This window comes from Lissotriton vulgaris, chromosome 12 (genome assembly GCF_964263255.1).
Source record: "Lissotriton vulgaris chromosome 12, aLisVul1.2, whole genome shotgun sequence".
Classification (NCBI taxonomy): Eukaryota; Metazoa; Chordata; class Amphibia; order Caudata; family Salamandridae; genus Lissotriton; species Lissotriton vulgaris.
The window spans coordinates 164,578,849-164,597,421 of NC_141700.1; the positions used below are offsets into that span (position 1 = coordinate 164,578,849).

The 18,573-nt window shown below is 40.3% G+C and overlaps 1 protein-coding gene across 1 annotated transcript in view; it reads left to right on the forward strand.

Annotated features, from left to right (window-relative positions):
* Positions 1-616: 616 nt before the first annotated feature.
* Positions 617-18,573, forward strand: part of OGFOD1 (2-oxoglutarate and iron dependent oxygenase domain containing 1) — a 265,521-nt gene continuing 247,564 nt past the window's right edge. Inside the window, exons 1-3 of the mRNA XM_086947692.1 lie at positions 617-965; positions 6,486-6,631; positions 17,152-17,198. Of these exons, the coding sequence (XP_086803818.1) occupies positions 791-965; positions 6,486-6,631; positions 17,152-17,198 (368 nt within the window). The 5' untranslated portion in view covers positions 617-790. The remainder of the gene's footprint in view (positions 966-6,485; positions 6,632-17,151; positions 17,199-18,573) is intronic.

Here is an 18,573-nt window from a genome sequence, read left to right on the forward strand (position 1 = left end):
AGTGGCAGCATTGGCAGTTGTTCTCCATCTCATTCGGGGCGGGTGCCTGGCAGGGGAGTTTTGGCCAAATCAAAACTCTTGAATGCATGTCCAGCGATGCTCAAACAATGAGTAACGTTATCATAAGTCTTCGAAAAACACAAAAAAAGAGGTACAACACAAACAACAACAAACAAACAGGTCGGATCAGTCACGATACTGTGGGATGGCTCATCAAACACCGGGTTGCTTAGTCCCATGGAGGCCAAAACACCACATGGCAGCATGGTAAGTGTGAGTTTCAATAGTGAGCTAGAGTTTAGCACAGCCACGCTCCAATTGCCTCGTTACCTTGTCTGACGCCTCCTCAGTGGCAAATAAGTGCTGCCGTGTGAGCAAGAGCTAGAACAGGATACCTGTTTCAGCAGGCATACACAGCATCTATTTTACCCCTAAACCCATCTGTCAGGGAGGGAACTTCACGGGGAGTCAATAAAAGGGCAGGAATATCGAAGGGGAGGGACACGACCAGCCAATGAGCGATAGAGGAAGTGGGCGGCCTAAAGTACTCAACAAATCAGACAAGGGCACCAGTGATGACGAGGGGGGAGGAGCTCGCACTATGTAGCCAATGGGAGAGGAAAGAGGCGGTGTGCTACAGAGTCAACACGTTGTGCACAGGAAGGAAAGTGAAAGTATCCAGCATGTGGAGGTAGTGGAGACCTTGGGCAGATGAGTTGAGAATAAAAGGAAGGGTCGTATATTCCTCTTGAGCGTCGGTTGTGATCAAAGCAAGGGAAGCCTTGACAGGATGAACGAGAAGCGGCGGGGGCGCCCTGGCGGCTCCCGGGCCCCGGCGAAGAGAGGGCGCCTGCAGGGAGGGCTGGAGACGGTGTGCGGGACTGAACTTAACCCCTTACTGCAGGAAGTGGCCGTCAGAGAGGAGGCAATGACAGCCTGGGCCGGGGGCTGTAGCCTCAGAACTGGTACAGTCCCTTATCTTATTATCATGCATAATGCTAAACGATACAGTAATGCTTGAGTGATATGCAAGAACTGTCAGCTTGGTTCTTTATGCTATTTCTTCTTCATACCGTGACAGCTGTAATTTATGGCTTGCTTTAATGATCACTACCTATTGTAAATGTCCCAACACCCAGTATTATCATCATTTATATGCCTTATGTAATATTTAACTGTTTCTTAAAGCGATCTAACACTTTTGGGTAATGTCCACGCTACATAAATACATTTTTCACACTTTATACTGAAAGAAATTGAATAAGTTCCCTGCCTTGTAAAGTTTCTATGTTGCGTAAGATCTTTTGGTCCGGCAGTGCCTTTTCGTATGACCCTGAATTTTTGGTGGCATTTGCTATTATACGCTGCCAGGTGTCATATTTTTCTGCAATCTCGCAGTTTTCACTTATCGGGATATGCGGTTTTTATTCATTGCTGAGTAGTAGCAATTCTGCGATTTCATGTGCTTAATCATTGAAGTATTCCTTCTCTTTTTGTTGCTTCTAACCTGACACAGAGTTTCCTCTTATATAAGATTTACTTTGCATTAATTAGAGACCCTGCCTGTATGTATTTCCATCCTGCGGTCATCTAACTTTTCATTATCCTTTAATTTGTGATTAGTGTTTTGTTATCCGTGATAATCCAGCAAGTTTATAGGCTGTGCTTAACAGACTGTGACATTTTTTGTGTGTTGTCATTGTTTAGTTTTCTCATTACGCTATATAAACTTGCTAAGCTTGTTTACGTCTGTGCTACGTATATTTCCAACCGACACTAGTTTATTGACATGGGCATCTCCATACTGTCTCCTGTTATGTTCAACCTCTAAATGGAGGTCCTTAGTGCTACATTCACAGCTAACCCCATCAAGATTCACTAATATAATATGTTGACGATTCACTCCACTTGAAAGCCACCTCGGCTCCAGAAATCCAACACCTCAAACACTGCTTGCACATCATCTATAATTAGATGCCTAGACTCTACCTGAAGCTTAGCCCAACCAAAACGGAATTCCTGTTCTTGGCCAAGAATTCTTCTCCTCATTAGCCTCTCTGTTCTACACCTCAAAACCTTATGTCACCTTCAAAGTAGCAGTAGTAATTCCTTCAGAGAAAAAATTAGGTGAGGACTCTTCGCTCTTGAAAATTGTCAATGTATTTCCCTGTTGGCTTTCCAGACTAAACTGTTAGAAACTCATGTGGCACAGACTCTTTGTAAACATTTTGAAGAATGTAATTCCTAAATAGGTGTCAAGTGGGTTTTCGCCTGCCCATTCCAATGAGTCCGTAATACTGTTAGTGGATGACATGCAAAGGAATTGTTATGAAGGTCTGACCTTTGCTCTGGTCTTGTTGGACCTTTCTGCACCATTCAACACGGTTAACCACAACTTGCTGGTGGCCTGTGTGGAGGATGCTGGGCTTCACTGCTCAGATCTTGGTTGGATTAAATACTTTTTTGGGAGAACCATACTCAATCGGTTAGGCTAATCCTAATTGGATTGTGGGGTCCCTCAGACCTTGCCTCATTCATTGCACCTTTTCCATTAGACCTCTTATTCGGCACTAGGTGACTTGAATTGTAAAATATATATGTAAATTATGTTGATGGCACTCAGTTGCTTTTTTAGACTAGATGGTTCCCTTGCTTCTCAAGACAACTTTCAATCCATTAAAGAGTTCATTTGGGATAGGATAGGATGAGCGGTAACCTTTCAAAACTTAATCCAGAAAAAAGTTAGATTGCCATCCTAAATAACAAATCGGACCTTTGAATCCCCTCCGCCTGGCCTTACGAGATCCACCCCTAAAGCTTCAGAAAGGAGTTTGGGCATCATTACAGACAGTGAACTTTCCCTAAAACCTCCGACTGGACCTGTGATTTTGACTTGCTTCCTGGCTCTCAGGAAAATAAGAGATCTCTAGGTTTTAATTTGTGATGTCCTAATCCTGTGGGTTATGGCACTAATAACCTCCTGGCTTGACTATGTCAATTCTTTATACAATGACCTTTGTGTAAATCAATTACGCAGATTTCTCAGAACCAGATTTTCAAACAAACCAATTTGTTTTTGTCCTTTAAATTCTTATTGTCGTCATGGTTAGTTATACTTACTACTCTTTTCTAGTACACCACTTCCATAAATTACACTGTTTTGAGAATAAATGTAAACTTATCACATGTGTATTGTCACTTATGCCTGGAGAAAAGAGTGGCTTTGATCTATTAGCGCTTTTTTAGGCCTCATTTATCCTGTGGACTCTGATTGACCTCTTATTGGAAACAGAGCTGACTGACTGAGTAGACTGGTCCATATACAGAAATAATCAAGCCAGCATAAATATTCAAATCTAGGACTCGTGCCTCATTGTCAATCCCCTGTCACACGATGACCCCATTTCCACACATCATCCTGCTAATAATAGTCATGCAGTTACTTTTCTGTCCTAGCTGCAGCTAACAGTCTAAGTATAGAGGTTGATCTACCAAGTTCCATTTAAAAAAGTTAAAAGGAAAATATAGACTGTCAAATTTTCGACTACTCTTAAATCTATTCCCACACAAATTTTGACCAACTTAGAATTCCCAAATCTATCCAAACCTGCATCCTATGTAATGCAGGACTTGTTTAAATTGCTATTTTAATTGCAGACTGATAAACCTTTTGGACATAGGGGAAAAAGTATTTTCAAAACTAGTCTTAAATAGACTAAATGACTGGGTTGAGGAAAATTCAATAGTACCCGTTGAACAGGGAGGTTTCAGAGAGGGACACTCCACAATAGACCACTGCTTCTCTCTATGGGCAATGGCAAGGAAGTCAATGGAGCAGAACGGAAAGCTCTGCTGCTGCTTCGTCGACTTCCGAGCCGCATTTGATCAGTGGATAGGGGCTGCCTATGGGGAAACACTAATTAACAAAAATATCGAGAGAGATTTGTTGATTATACTAAAAGAATTGCACCGAGGCAATTGGGCCCAAGTAATCAGAGACACTGAGGGGTCATTGACGCTAAAAACACCTATTGAAAACGGCCTGAGACAAGGCTGTGTACTGGCCCCTCAGCTATTTTCCATATTTTTATAGGACTTACTGGATTGGCTAGAAGTGAAGGGCAGTGTCAGCCCAAGAATGAATGGCAAAAAGGTACTGTGTCTGTTATACTCGGACAACCTCGTAATAGTGGATCAAACTGAAATAGGCCTTCAAAGGAAGCTGAATTCTTTTAATGAATATTGTCCCAAAAATGTTTTAACAGTAAATTTAGACAAGACAAAATCCTATGCTTTGGGAAAAAAGCGACTAAGTTTAATTGGTTTTTAGGGGAGCTTAACACTAGAATCAGTTAATGAATACCGATACCTAGGTGTGTGGTTCGACAAAAGATTAAACTGGCAAACACACCTAGAAGCCCAAAAAGCGAAGGCACAAACATCAATCGCTGGGTTAAACATGTTTAACCGTGATTATGGGGATAAGTCCCATCGACCATTATTAAAAGCTTTCAGTGCAATGATACCAACGCAAGAACTCTATGGAGCAGAAATCCTTTATTTGAGCGGTAAGGGAGCCTGGGACCAAGTGGAAGGAAAATGGCTGAAAAATCTTTTATCTCTGCCCCCATCAGCAATGGTGCAAGCTATGAGAACAGAATTAGGAACAACAGCTTGAGGAGTACAATCACAAGTAGCAGTGATTAGATTTTGGAAACGCCTTGAAAATGAAAAAGGACAAAAAGTTGCACAATATTGTCGGAAAGAAATACGACTAAGTAATTTAAAATGGGCAAAAATGTGCAGGAAGAGAATGATACAGGCCTGTGAAAACATGAAAGTGGACATATGCTGAGGCTCGCTAATAGTAGAGTGTACAAAAAATGAGCTAAAGCTCAATGGACAAGTAGCTACTAGAAGGGATGATAAGGAATACCTTGGCAAGAAAATATCGTTAGAGTTCATGATGAACTCATGGGCAAAGGAAAAATGGTTACCCTACCTGGACATCCTACCAAACCCGTGGTTTAGGAAAGAGATCCTAAGGTTGCGCATCGGGATTAACCCATGGCTAATAAATAAAGAAATTAAAACCAAAATGTTGGATCCTAATGGGTATTGTAAATGTAGACTGGGCACAAAAGGGGACTCCTTGCACATTTTGCTGGATTGTATAAACATCCTAGATCAACGCAAACTTTGGCTACGCTCTATATTTGTAAAATATGGTATAAGAACTCTGGCTCAAGCAATTGCGCTGATTATAGAATTACCTAGTATTGATATTGCAATTGCCCTAGGAAAATTCATAAAGGTAGTACAGAGTTTTATAATTAGTCAGAAATAATATTTTAGAATTTTATGAGGAATTTGAATCTTGTCTAAAGTCAACTGGTTTTACTAATTTTAATAGGACAGGAAGTAAATGAATGAATGAATTAAGTATAGTAACACCCATCTATAAATGTCATGTATCTAGGGGGAGATCATTTTATAACTATGATAGAAGATTTTAACTTTTAACCAGTTTGAGAGACTGTTGGGGAATATTTTAATCCATAATTAATTGTTATGCATTTGTTTAAAGATTACGATCTAAATAAACATACTTTTTGACTTGAAAGTGCCAGTTAATTGCCTCAAATACATATCAGTTTTATGTAGGGAAATATTTATATCTGATAGATGCTTTTGAGTCTGTTCTTGCGAGTTCTGTTCCTACTTAGCCACTTTTATCTAATTTATCTCTGTATTTGGCACCTCTACTTAAAAACCTAGGAAGGAAAGTTAGAGAGTGAAGGGCTCGTGGCACGATCCTCCGTGGTCGTAATAGTTGTATGACAAATCTCTTTTTGTAATCCTTTTTTTTATGTATTTTTAAACTCTATGTACTGCATGATCTTGTTTATGGTTTTAATTGCCTAATAAACTATTGTATTGTATTACTACTCCTATTATTCAAGGTGAAAATCCAGTAAAGTCACATTTAACACCAATCAACTTGAGGCACCTTGTCAGTAAATTTTCTTGCAGCCGAAGGGTGACACACATTAGGTCCAAATGTATGGATGACAATAATCTTCCTATAAACTTTTCAATCTGACAGAACATTGTTGCATCCATAGGGGTCAGTAATTTGCACATTTGCTCTGAAAGTAAGTGACTTCTGAAACATGGTACCACATAGCGAGAGTGAGAGGAAGCCCCTTGTACTTATAGATGCTTCACAACCAGTCCTGATAAAGTGCATCTCTGTAATCGTTCACATTAACCTTGTGTTCATCAGTTTTACTTGAGCCATTCAAGCCTGACGATGGGTTTAGGGACCTTCCTAGTGCGAGACGAAGTGTCTCTTTTCTCTGGACTTGTTCAACTATGGAAAAAATCCAGACAGTAACTGAGACCTATGTAGAATTCAACAGATTGGCATTGTAACTAGAATCTGAGTGTGGTATGTATTTTTAATAATTTGTTTTCAATTTTAGAATGCTTCGTAATTGACACACATCCTTTCCGCCATTGTACAATTCCAAACTTCATCCAGAGTGAGAGTTTCTTGGAAGGCCTGCAGAAGGAGCTGTTGAACCTTGATTTTCATGAAAAGTCAAATGATTTGTACAAGTTTAAACAGGTGAGTGAGCTTGGAATAAGAACTCCTAATACATGACCTTGAGGATAAAAAAACTTCTGGTCTTTCCCAAACAGCATGATCATTTATCCATAATTCCATTATTGTACATAGATTTGCAAAGGCAATTTAGTAATATGAGTTTCAAAATGTGTGTGATAGAGGTTAAAGTAGTCTATTAGAGAAACAGTCACAGTAAAATATAAAAGAGCATGCTATCCCTGTTGTAAATGTGGTCTGTTCCAGATGCATAGCAGTCAGAGGTTTTCAAGTGTGTGCACCGGGCAAAGAAGTCCCTTCAGTATGTTCCTCGGCTGTCTGAGAATTTAAAACTCTTTGATCCAGGGGTAACAAAGTCTTTTGCATCACAAAATTGTTATTTGCGCCCATGGCTACATAGGCTCTTAGGTCATCTACAGTTTGAGACATGTCCCTAAACCAAAAGCAATCCCAAACCTTGCATACATTGTTTAAATGATGAAATTGAGGACCCTGTGCAATATCGGCCCATTGAGCTAGTAAGATCGGGGTTTGGTTAGTTTAAAGAAACCCAAATGAAGACAACAGAGAGTACATTTAGATACATTAATAATCTCACATAAGACTTTTAGCAATGGCTGCATGGTTCAGGGATAACTGATGAACATAAGTTTACTGTGAAAGGTCATAGTTCAACTTTACATTTATTTAATATACCAGTGCATTCCATGTCTACTAATGTAAATACCTTTTATTTGCTAACTGAGTTTATTTTCATGGAACTAATAAGAATTCTGCATGAAATCCTAAATTAAACGTGGTACCCCTAAAATTGATTCTAGCTCTCCATTGGCAGAGGTTAATAGCAAATGCTTTAAATTCAGATTTTATTTGAAATATGTAGGCTGTTCTGCTTTTATTTAAGTACGGAGGCAGCATTATATGTCTCTAGTTGTGAATCAAATTAATCTCTCTTTAAATGAGGCTTCAAAAATGTACTGAATCGGAGACTAAACATAGTAAAATGTGCATATAACCATTCAGTTAGATTTTTTTTTATCTAAAGGCTCTGTTATGGCAACAAAAAAGGCAACAAGAAACAAACCTGTAGGGTGGAAGTTAAAAGCAACCCAAAGGTGTAGGATAGAAGTGGAAATGAAGGACAGAAAAGAATTACTATAAATCACAACACGAGCAGTGGAAAGTCAGCAGAAGACACTAATCAAGTAAATAAATAATAATAATAATAATCTTTATTGCGTGATTTAAAAATAAACCATTGCAAGTACAAAACATTTAAAAGGTTCAAGATTGCATTTAGAATGTTAAATTCATTAAAAGTCAGTATGTATAGATGATAACAAATGAAACTTCCATTTAAAAAGTCATATTCATAAAAAGCCAGCAACAGCAAGTAAAATTTGGCAGCATTATTCCAATGGGGGGTCGCAAACTCTGGGCAGCTCAGTAAGTTGTTTTGCAGCGCGCTCCATGAATCTTACTAGGGCACAATTTAATTTAGTGTTCCTAGGGTCGAAACAGGCCAAAACTGCTGCTCTACAGCTTCTAATCATGTTTCTATTCCAATGATGCTTGAGTAGGGCCCGTCTCTCTGTCATTAGTAGAGGGCACAGGCATATGATGTGTATGATATCTTCTTTGTGGGTCCCACAAAGTCAGCATTGAACTTTTCCATGTTCTCTTTTCCATTTTGGCCAATGAGTCAACAGGTTAATAACTCCCAGTCTCAGTTTAAAACAAGCACTGGCGTTGCCAATAGGTCTCGCAGTAGGAAAGTTGGATCTATTGGTTTTGTAAATGACAAAGCCCTTTATGTTTTAAAAATGATAAAAAAATAAAAGGCATTGTTATTTGCAATTGTAATGGCTCCAACTTTCCTACTGCGATACCTATTGGCAACGTGAGTGGTGTTGCGTGTGTGAGTGGCGTTGCGTGTGTGAGCGGCGTTGTGTGTGTGAGTGGCGTTGCGTGTGTGAGTGGCGTTGCGTGTGTGAGTGGCGTTGCGTGTGTGAGTGGCGTTGCGTGTGTGAGTGGCGTTGCGTGTGTGGGTGGCGTTGCGTATGTGAGTGGCGTTGCGTGTGTGAGTGGCGTTGCGTGTGTGAGTGGCGTTGCATGTGTGAGTGGCGTTGCATGTGTGACTTGCGTTGTATGTGTAAGTGGCGTTGTATGTGTAAGTGGCGTTGCATATGTGAGTGGCGTTGCGTGGATGAGTGGCGTTGCGTGGATGAGTGGCGTTGCGTGGATGAGTGGCGTTGCGTGGATGAGTGGCGTTGCGAGGATGAGTGGCGTTGCGTGGATGAGTGGCGTTGCGTGGATGAGTGGAGTTGCGTGGATGAGTTGCGTTGCTTGGTTGAGTGGCGTTGCGTGGGTGAGTGGCGTTGCTTGGATGAGTGGGGTTGCGTGGGTGAGTGGCGTTGCTTGGTTGAGTGGCGTTGCGTGGGTGAGTGGCGTTGCGTGGGTGAGTGGCGTTGCGTGGGTGAGTGGCGTTGCGTGGATGAGTGGCGTTGCGTGGATGAGTGGCGTTGCGTGGATGAGTGGCGTTGCGTGGATGAGTGGGGTTGCGTGGATGAGTTGCGTTGCGTGGATGAGTTGCGTTGATGTGGGAGTGGTGTTGCTTGGATGAGTGGCGTTGCGTGGGTGAGTGGCGTTGCGTGGGTGAGTGGCGTTGCGTGGATGAGTGGCGTTGCGTGGATGAGTGGCGTTGCGTGGATGAGTGGCGTTGCGTGGATGAGTGGCGTTGCGTGGATGAGTGGGGTTGCGTGGATGAGTTGCGTTACCTGGATGAGTGGCGTTGATGTGGGAGTGGTGTTGCTTGGATGAGTGGCGTTGCGTGGGTGAGTGTGGTGTTGCGTGGGCGATAGTGGGCTTGCGTGGGTGTGAGTGGCGTTGCGTGTCTGAAAGTGGTGCTGTGTGGGTGAAAGTGGCACAGAGCCTTTGATGTGGCCTGGCGCAGGAGAAATGCTGCTGCTGGGAACAGATGGCCTGGCCGTGAAGCAGGGGGCGGGGCAGCGCTGGGGAAGCCTGTGGGAGGGTGATTGATGCCTTGGATGTGGGGAGGGAGGAGAGCCTTTTGCGAGCCTTGTGCAGGAGAAATGCTGCTTAGGCTATTGCTATTGTAGGCGATGCGATGTGGGTAAGTATAGAGTGCAAGCATGGTGAAAGGAGATGCGTGGAGGATGGGGGCGGGCTTGGGAAACAGAGTACGGCCGGCCAGAGTGCAGGCATGGTGAAAGGAGATGCGTGGAGAAGGGGGGCGGGCTTGGGAAACAGAGTACGGCCGGCCAGAGTGCAGGCATGGTGAAAGGAGATGCGTGGAGGATGGGGGCGGGCTTGGGAAACAGAGTACGGCCGGCCTTAACAGAGATCTCCTTCCCAAAATGTCTAATTGACAACGCATTTCGTTTCACGCAGTATGCTGCTCTGTGAGCAAGGACACGCTGTACTCTGCAAATGTGGGAAAGTGGGCAATTTTATTTATGAAGCTTGCAGAAACGACATCACCATAAATTATACCATAAAAGATATATTTCTCGTGGCAAAATTGCAAAAACGTTTTACTTTTTCAAAAAGTCTAACACAATTAATTAAAATATTCGAAATCGTAAAAATAAATGTGACTCAAATAACAGATGAATGAATCAGCCTGCAGATTTCAAAGGACATTATTGTAGGCGATGCGATGTGGGTAAGCATAGAGTGCAGGCATTGTGAAAGGAGATGCGTGGAGGATGGGGGGCGTGGAGGATGGGGGCGGGCTTGGGAAACAGAGTACGGCCGGCCTGCGGCCGGCCATGAATAATTAGGGGAGGAGAAGCCCTTTGATGTGCTGGGCTGGCCCTGAATGCGCGTGCTTGTTCACGTGAACTTCATGAAAACCGCGAGGCTGAAAGCCCTTTGGTTTGACTTGTGTTTTGCCGACATGAATTCTCGCTCCGCTCGATGCGCTTGCGCACATCGATAGGTCGCGAGACCTAAAAACTTAGTTTCATCCGAGCACTAAACGATATAGTAAGGTACGGCTGTGGAATTAGCAAGGCATAGGATTGAAGGGTCATCCACCCATGACTTCTTTTTGCAAGGCTGGCTTTGTCTTCCACTATTGATAATTGTTTGGTGCTGATTTTCGCTAGCCTTTTAAATTCCATCTGACTAGCGTGCAAGTTCCAGAGGTCATTTAGGTACAGGGTTTTTAAGCCTTTTGACCAGGATTCATGTCCTGCTCGCCATGAGTTGTTTAGGCACAGGGTTTTAAGCCTTTTAGAAGACACTAATCAAATCAGTTAGTACTGGTTCCATGCTCCAGAGAAATTAAAGGAAGTTACTTGAGGCATATTGTGGCCAATTATAAGGCAGCTAAAAAGAACCCAATTAAGCCAGCAAATGGTAAGTAATGGGCGGACTCCAAGCCCGCTACTGTATAGAATACCCCTTGCATCAACAGCTCATGTGCCCTATTAGGTGAGACCTAAAAATGGTTTTAAGTGTGTTCAACGCTGCATTGTTTTGAATACTGACAGTAGCAAGAAATCTAAATATTAGCGCTGGAATGTTAACGTTTTGGGTTTGATGGTAGCCATTGCAGCATGTCGTGTAGGAGATATAAAAAAAAGTGAGTACACTAGTGGTGTTAACTTTATATTTTGAAACATTTGAGCTCCGTTGAGTCTCATTCTTGGGGGGGTGGGTCTCTCTTTACCGACTGCACGCTTTAAACCTCACACTGCTGTATTGTCTCAGCACACTAGAAAGTTTTGTCTGTCTACAGACTGTTACGCTGGACATGCTAAAACTGAACATTCTTTATTTTCATTAAATTTTTTATATTGCTACATTTGTTAATGGAAAAATATATTATTTCTTCCTGTAGTGTTATCCTGCTTCACTGTGTGAATAATGAACTGGTTTCTCCATAACTTTTACATTAATTGAAAATGATTGGAAGCAGCAGTTCTCTCTCAGTGAACACATCACACACTTTATTACTAAGTTGTAAAAATAAAGGACCATTAGAACAAGGTGCAGAAAAAGCACATTAGTATACATTTGCAGAATTCTGGCCCCTTATGACAATCTATATTACTTGGTCTACCGCTGAACGTGTGTCATTTTTCATAGCAACAAAGTTTGTTGTGAAGATGTATTTATTCTGGCCAAAAAATACAAAACCTAGTCCTCATGGCATTTATCATTACAAGTCCGTGTACACAAGTGGATTGCCGGAAAGATCATTCCACCCACACTTCTAATTCTAGAAATTGTTTTTCGTGTATCAGACGAATGCCAAAGTTAAAAGGGCCAATCTCTGATAAACATATAACTAAACAACACAGTACAAACATCCACTAGAAGGACAACACTTGAAAAATGTGTGAATAGCTAGATGACACCTCACGGGCGCACCACCAATGGGACCCCTGGCTGGTACTCACCAGGACGGCCCTGTTCTCATCATTGGTGTCATCTAGCTTAACGCAAACGTGTCCGACACCCCAAAGGAAAGGAAGACAGTGAATGGTGCAGTGTACGCAAAACTTATATGTGACAAAGACTAACAACGTTCAACATATAACAAAACAACTATTGTGCACACAAGATACATGAACCTTTTATTTGTATTCTCTTGTTGCCAACAGTAAACATATAAACATAAAAAAGAGTGAGGCGAATACTACCTATCGATTCGCGCTCACCTCGAAGCCGACATGTTTCATTGCCATGGTGGGATTCAGGCAATTTCTTCAGGGCAAAAATTGTAAGGAAGCCACTGCCGTGGAGAATGTACGTTAAGGCGTCTTCTCAGCCCAGGAACGCTGAGAAGACGCCTTAACGTACATTCTCCACGGAAAAACGGAAGGGAGTTCAGACCTGACTCACCGATCGGGAGTAGGTACTTGACAACATAAAGACGCTACAGTAACGGTATGAAAGAAAAATCCACCAGCTAGCTCTTAAAACACAGTATAAATGCCATGAGGACTAGGTTTTGTATTTTTTGGATAGATTGAGTGGAGGGTGACCTAGCCTTATAATTTCCCTCTTGACTCCCATTGTATAGATGTATTTATTCTGGCCTCTGAAATGTCCATGCTGGTCCAGTACTCTAATGGTTCTGCTCTTGGAACAGCATATCTGTTCCCAATATGGTAAGACTAGCTGATGCCCAACTTCTGATTCATTCTTTAAAGTTCATGCTGAAACCTGCATCCATACATTTGCTGATATGGGTGACGATTAAAAGCTTATGTTTGAAATGGTTGAGGAGAGGGCATTTGTGATAATATTATGCAGCATCAAGGAAAATAAACACTGGTATCGTTTGCGAAAAATGTCCATAAAAGACTGAAAATACAATTTTATAGAAACAAATCACCAAATATGTGATGCCTATTCTAATGATAGGTAAAGTTGCCTTCAAGGGATTTTATTTAATCTATGTTTTTTTGATTCAAGTTATTACAGAGAAGGACCAATCGATCGTCCTTGGAGTGATTTAATCAGAAAAATCTAATATCTTAACCAAAAGACGTATTGTCAACATATAACATATAAACAAAGACACAAGGTGTATACGAAAAAATGTTTTTATCAAGTAGTTCATTAAAGGAAATCAACTTCATATACAGATAAATACACAAATAAGAATTAGGACTGTGGGTACACACATAAGTAAATTACTAAGTGACTCAACAGAACCTAAAAAACACCTATCCCAAAATACATTGAATAAAGCAAAAAAAAGGGATAAGATGTGCTGTCGACGTTTCGGTTTCTTAGGAGTTAATTGCTGAAACCATCCTCAGGACTGTTATCAATTGTGATCTGTATAGAGATATTGTAATCTGTTTACAAAGTACTGTTACTGCATCACATAGAGAATTCGTTTGTGGATTGCAGTGTCCTTAACACCTGACTATTAGTTGTAGGACACCTGACTTCATATGGTAATCAAGGCTAGCGTCTCGTCAGTACGGAGCCACGAGACGCTCTCTAATTCCACTTCGCCGTAATACTAGGCGGTCTAGGACTGATGACTGCTCGCTGCTTTACCTAATCCAACTAGAACTGGTCTTAATTGTCCCATATTGTTACCGGTGATTGACAAGACTGTACTTCATTCACACCGGATGTTCTCTGCCTTGCAAAGTACCTGAGCTCTATGAGTGAAAACTCAACTTCACGTCTAGCCTTGATTACCATATGAAGTCAGGTGTCCTACAACTAATAGTCAGGTGTTAAGGACACTGCGATCCACAAACGAATTCTCTATGTGATGCAGTAACAGTACTTTGTAAACAGATTACAATATCTCTATACAGATCACAATTGATAACAGTCCTGAGGATGGTTTCAGCAATTAACTCCTAAGAAACCGAAACGTCGACAGCACATCTTATCCCCTTTTTTTGCTTTATTCAATGTATTTTGGGATAGGTGTTTTTTAGGTTCTGTTGAGTCACTTAGTAATTTACTTATGTGTGTACCCACAGTCCTAATTCTTATTCGTGTATTTATCTGTATATGAAGTTGATTTCCTTTAATGAACTACTTGATAAAAACATTTTTTCGTATACACCTTGTGTCTTTGTTTATATGTTATATGTTGACAATACGTCTTTTGGTTAAGATATTAGATTTTTCTGATTAAATCACTCCAAGGACGATCGATTGGTCCTTCTCTGTAATAACTTGAATCAACAAAACATAGATTAAATAAAATCCCTTGAAGGCAACTTTACCCTTCTACTTTCATTACCCAAGCCCTCAAGGGTATTCCGGGTCGCTCACTTCCTTAAAAATTATTCTAATGATAGCCTGCTGGAAATCTTGTCCTTGATTTGCAGTGAGTGCAATCCATCCCATAACCAATTAAAGTAAACGGGCACCTTTCTTTATTATATATTCTAATTTCCTGACAATATTTATCAAATAATGCACACCCTGCCAGGGATTGTTTTTTTTTCTTCTCTTAACTTTCTCAATGGACGAAATGTTTCAGAAACAACTAGACTGGTAAAATAACACTATTGTACCATTTAGAGCCTTGCTGTGTAAATGTTAACATACATTATATCCAAGATTCTCTGTTTATGGCTGGGCTGAAATTATAGAGTTTGAATTCTAGTAAGGCTCTCATTATGCCACCTTTCTTAACATACCCAGGACCACTGGAATTATGCACCCTTGGAAAGCCAAATTAGGTGACCGGGTTGACAAAAGTATGCACCAAGAAAAAGAAATTATACAGCACAGCCTGTGATAGTATCATTTTATTACTTTGTCATTTAAATACTGCTTAATACTGCTTAATGCTGTCCAGGCTAAGTTGAACCTCATAAGTTTAATGCCTAAAAACCTTTAGCAACTGAAAGTTCATTAGTTACTCTTTGCGAAAAGACTGTTAATTAACGGAACAATGTTATGTTCCATTTTAGTAACTTTTAAGCCATTTGATCTAGAAATATTTTTGGGGGGCAAAATCTGCAAATTGTGCAGCAGATAGCGGATTATACTGTATGTCCAGTGCCTAGGTTAACAATTGAGGATCAACAAGGGATTCTTAAGAACTGACAACCCTTGATTAGTCCTCACCTACTGTATTTGTCGTAAATAAATAAAGCAGATTGTAAAAAGAACCATAACTGAGGCTCAACAGGACCTCTCACTGTTTGATTTTACTTTACCACATTGTGTAATTCTTAGGCAAATAACTGCATCTCACTATGCCTCGGTTCCCCTTCCTTGTCACAGTTGTGAGCATTTCCCAACCACAGTTATTAGTGACTTGACATTTACGTTTTACAACTAGGTGAACTCTGCTAGGTATTGTTGGTCCAAATGCTATAGCCTGATTTTCAAAGCTGATAATACTTATGTGTGGCTTACACGCACAAAAGTTTGTTTTGCACTCAAAAAGGAGTTTATTCGACGATGTTTGTGAGCGCAAATCTAGTCTGGATGGAAGCAGGTGAGAAGTTGTAGTTTCAAGGCTGGAATGCTATGTGAGTTTGTGCACACCCACAGACTTGCATGTTTCACCAACTCTCCTCCAGCCACATCCGACCATAGAAATGGTTGGGCATCTACTCCCGAAAAGGGCAGTAGTAAAACCTTTTTCTGTGTGAAAGGAACTTCTCACAAACAAGTTGGTGTGTAGGTATAGGGATTACTCCACTGGTGAAGATGTATTCCCACGCAGAAAAAAAAGTTCCAAGATATTAATTTGAACTTGCTTAGTAGTTTTGCATGAGCAAATATACTGTTGAATATGTGCTTGTGCAAAAATGGAATGGACATGTTTGCTTGGAGTACTCCTGGGAAATCTGCTTGGAGTACTCCTGGAAATCTGCAACTGCTGTACATTTCCTGGTCTGCTCATTTAAATTATTGTGAATTGCTGAAAGTTGAAAATCTTCCCCATTGCAAGGTCACAGATCTGTGAGTGTGCTAATGATTTTCTCAAAAATGAGCCCCTAATTTTTTTGTATATATGGCCCATAATGTACTCCATTATCAATGTGTTTTGAATATTGGTATTAAATGTGTCTTATTTAACGATGTCTTTGAGAAAATATACCCAAGATGTTCATGAAAATTCCATGATAGTTTAACTAAATTGTCTGTAATCTTTGGCACTTTTTTCACATTACAAGTATTTCTCTAACTTTTTATTTTAGAAGCAAACAAATTTTGCAATGATATTACCAATTTTGATATTTGTGTACTATGCATATTGGAGCCACTATCTGTAATGGAAGCCGAGCTTGCAAATCACTGCATTTCCTAAGTGTTGCTCACAGTAAAAACTCTGCTTTAATGAATGAACGTCATATGCATATATATCGTGCCGTAGCAGAAGACACTCTTCTTTGTCATGACCATACTATGGGACTGCAAATTGGCAGCCACAGGGTTTGTGCTTCAGAGGCCTGAGCCAATTTGTCTAATAGACAAAATAAATGTAAAGACTTTTCTATTTCACCTGTATACAACATGTCCCAGGCCTAGACTTTACAAATCCATGTAGGGTTGCTGCATAAATCACATTAAAGGGTAATACTCCATACAATCACCTAAGATGCTCACATTTAAAAACCGAGGCAATCATTATATCATTTCTGGTAATGGCAGCTGCAGAGAACCTGACCCACAGGCTTATCCTCAGCAAAACCCAGGTTACCTGTGCAGTACGTACTGGTAAGGACACACACCGTGATGAATCCGTTTACTGTGATTTCAGATGTAACTCCCATCATTTTATTCAGTAGTTTAACCACTTTAGTTTGAAGATCAAGAAGTCTCTTGCATTGATTGCTAGATTATTTGCAAGCAACATAAAATCATTGCCTCTGCTCTAGTTGGAGGCACACAGAAGGTATTTAGGCAACTTAAATAGAACAGTAGTTTTCAAATACATTTCAGAAACAGGACATTTGTTTCTAACACAGCAAAAATGTGAATGCTTTTCATGAGGTGTGGTCATAATAATTTTCTCGCTCACATTTATTTTTGTTTTATTTCTGAAGTCTAGTGATCTGAAGAAACGAAAAGAACCACATATCTCTGCCTTAAGGTAAAACATTGTTACAATAATTTTCTTTGCATCAGTCCAGGTGCTCAAGTGAGATGAAAAACTGTCTATAATTAATGAGGGAGCCATAGACCAGTTGATCTTCTTCTTTTCTTTTTTTAGTGCACTGTTTGAATTGTTTGCAGTTATTAAGATAATGCGTATTTATATGAATGCCATAGATGTTTAAAAATAACAAAGTGGTTTACTTAAGTGTGGTGTGCATGACCTGCTTAGGTAACAGATTTAGTGTTGAGGATGGAACACTTTAGGATGTATTTATTGGAAATTATTTTTTTCTGGTAAATAGCACTGCTACTAAACATCTACTAGAGAAAGAGGTCTTCTATGCAATGAAATATTAAAAGTTGTAATTGTTTCATGGAAAATTAAGCAGTGCAAATAATAATCATGGTAAATTCTGAACTGGTGAAACTATTCCGGATGATGCAAAGGCTGGTGACAAAATGTTTCTCTGATTTTTTTTTTTTTTGATACCCATGATGAGGTTTAAATACCTAATGATATTTTCCACTTTAAGACAACCAAAATCTCTTTCAGAAATGGGGACCCTTATTTTCTTCAAAGTTGCCTTTTGCTTTTGTTTTGTCCCCAGCACAAATATAAGAGCCTCTCCAAAATTCATATCCTTATCTTTAGTAATGGTTAATATATATCTAGAATGTGGTAGCTTTTACGCCTTTCCCTTCTCTTTGCAATACAAGTTGTTTAATCTTTATTCATTAAACCTTTCATCAAATTTTGTAATTGAAAAGTCCAGATCTTGGTCATAAATAATTGTATAATTCACATTGATAAAAAAATATCTATTAATAAGTACCTTCTACTGTATCATTTCTTTGTTAGGGGTTCACAGCTGCTGAATAGTTAAAGTTGTTGGGAAACTGCATGTTCTCAGTGTTTTTATAGAGCAACTCCAGAACAGCAGGGCACAATTTATTACTGAATGTTATGTGCAAAAGGCTACAGAAGACAAGAAGGAGATCTGTGTTGGATGAAGTTGCCCCCCCCAGCTCCTAGATCTTAGATCTGTGTGTGCTCCCACCATCCAACTGCACGGCTCTCATCGTCAAAGTGCCCAAGCCTGGCAGCGACACATTGGAGGAGTCCTCCTACAGGCCACTATCTCTCCCAATCCTGGATTGCAAGAATATGAGCTAGGTTTACTCGCTTGCTTCTGGAGCTGGTGCATTCGTTTTAGACTGGATTTATCTCACAAAAAACATGGTCCTAAACGTCTGATGCCTTATTCATGTTCTGTGTGGGAACATTGAGAATTGAAAACTACTGGCAGTTGTTTTGGTTGACATGGAGAAGAATTTTCCCACTTAGAATTATTTATTTGTAGGTCTCCACA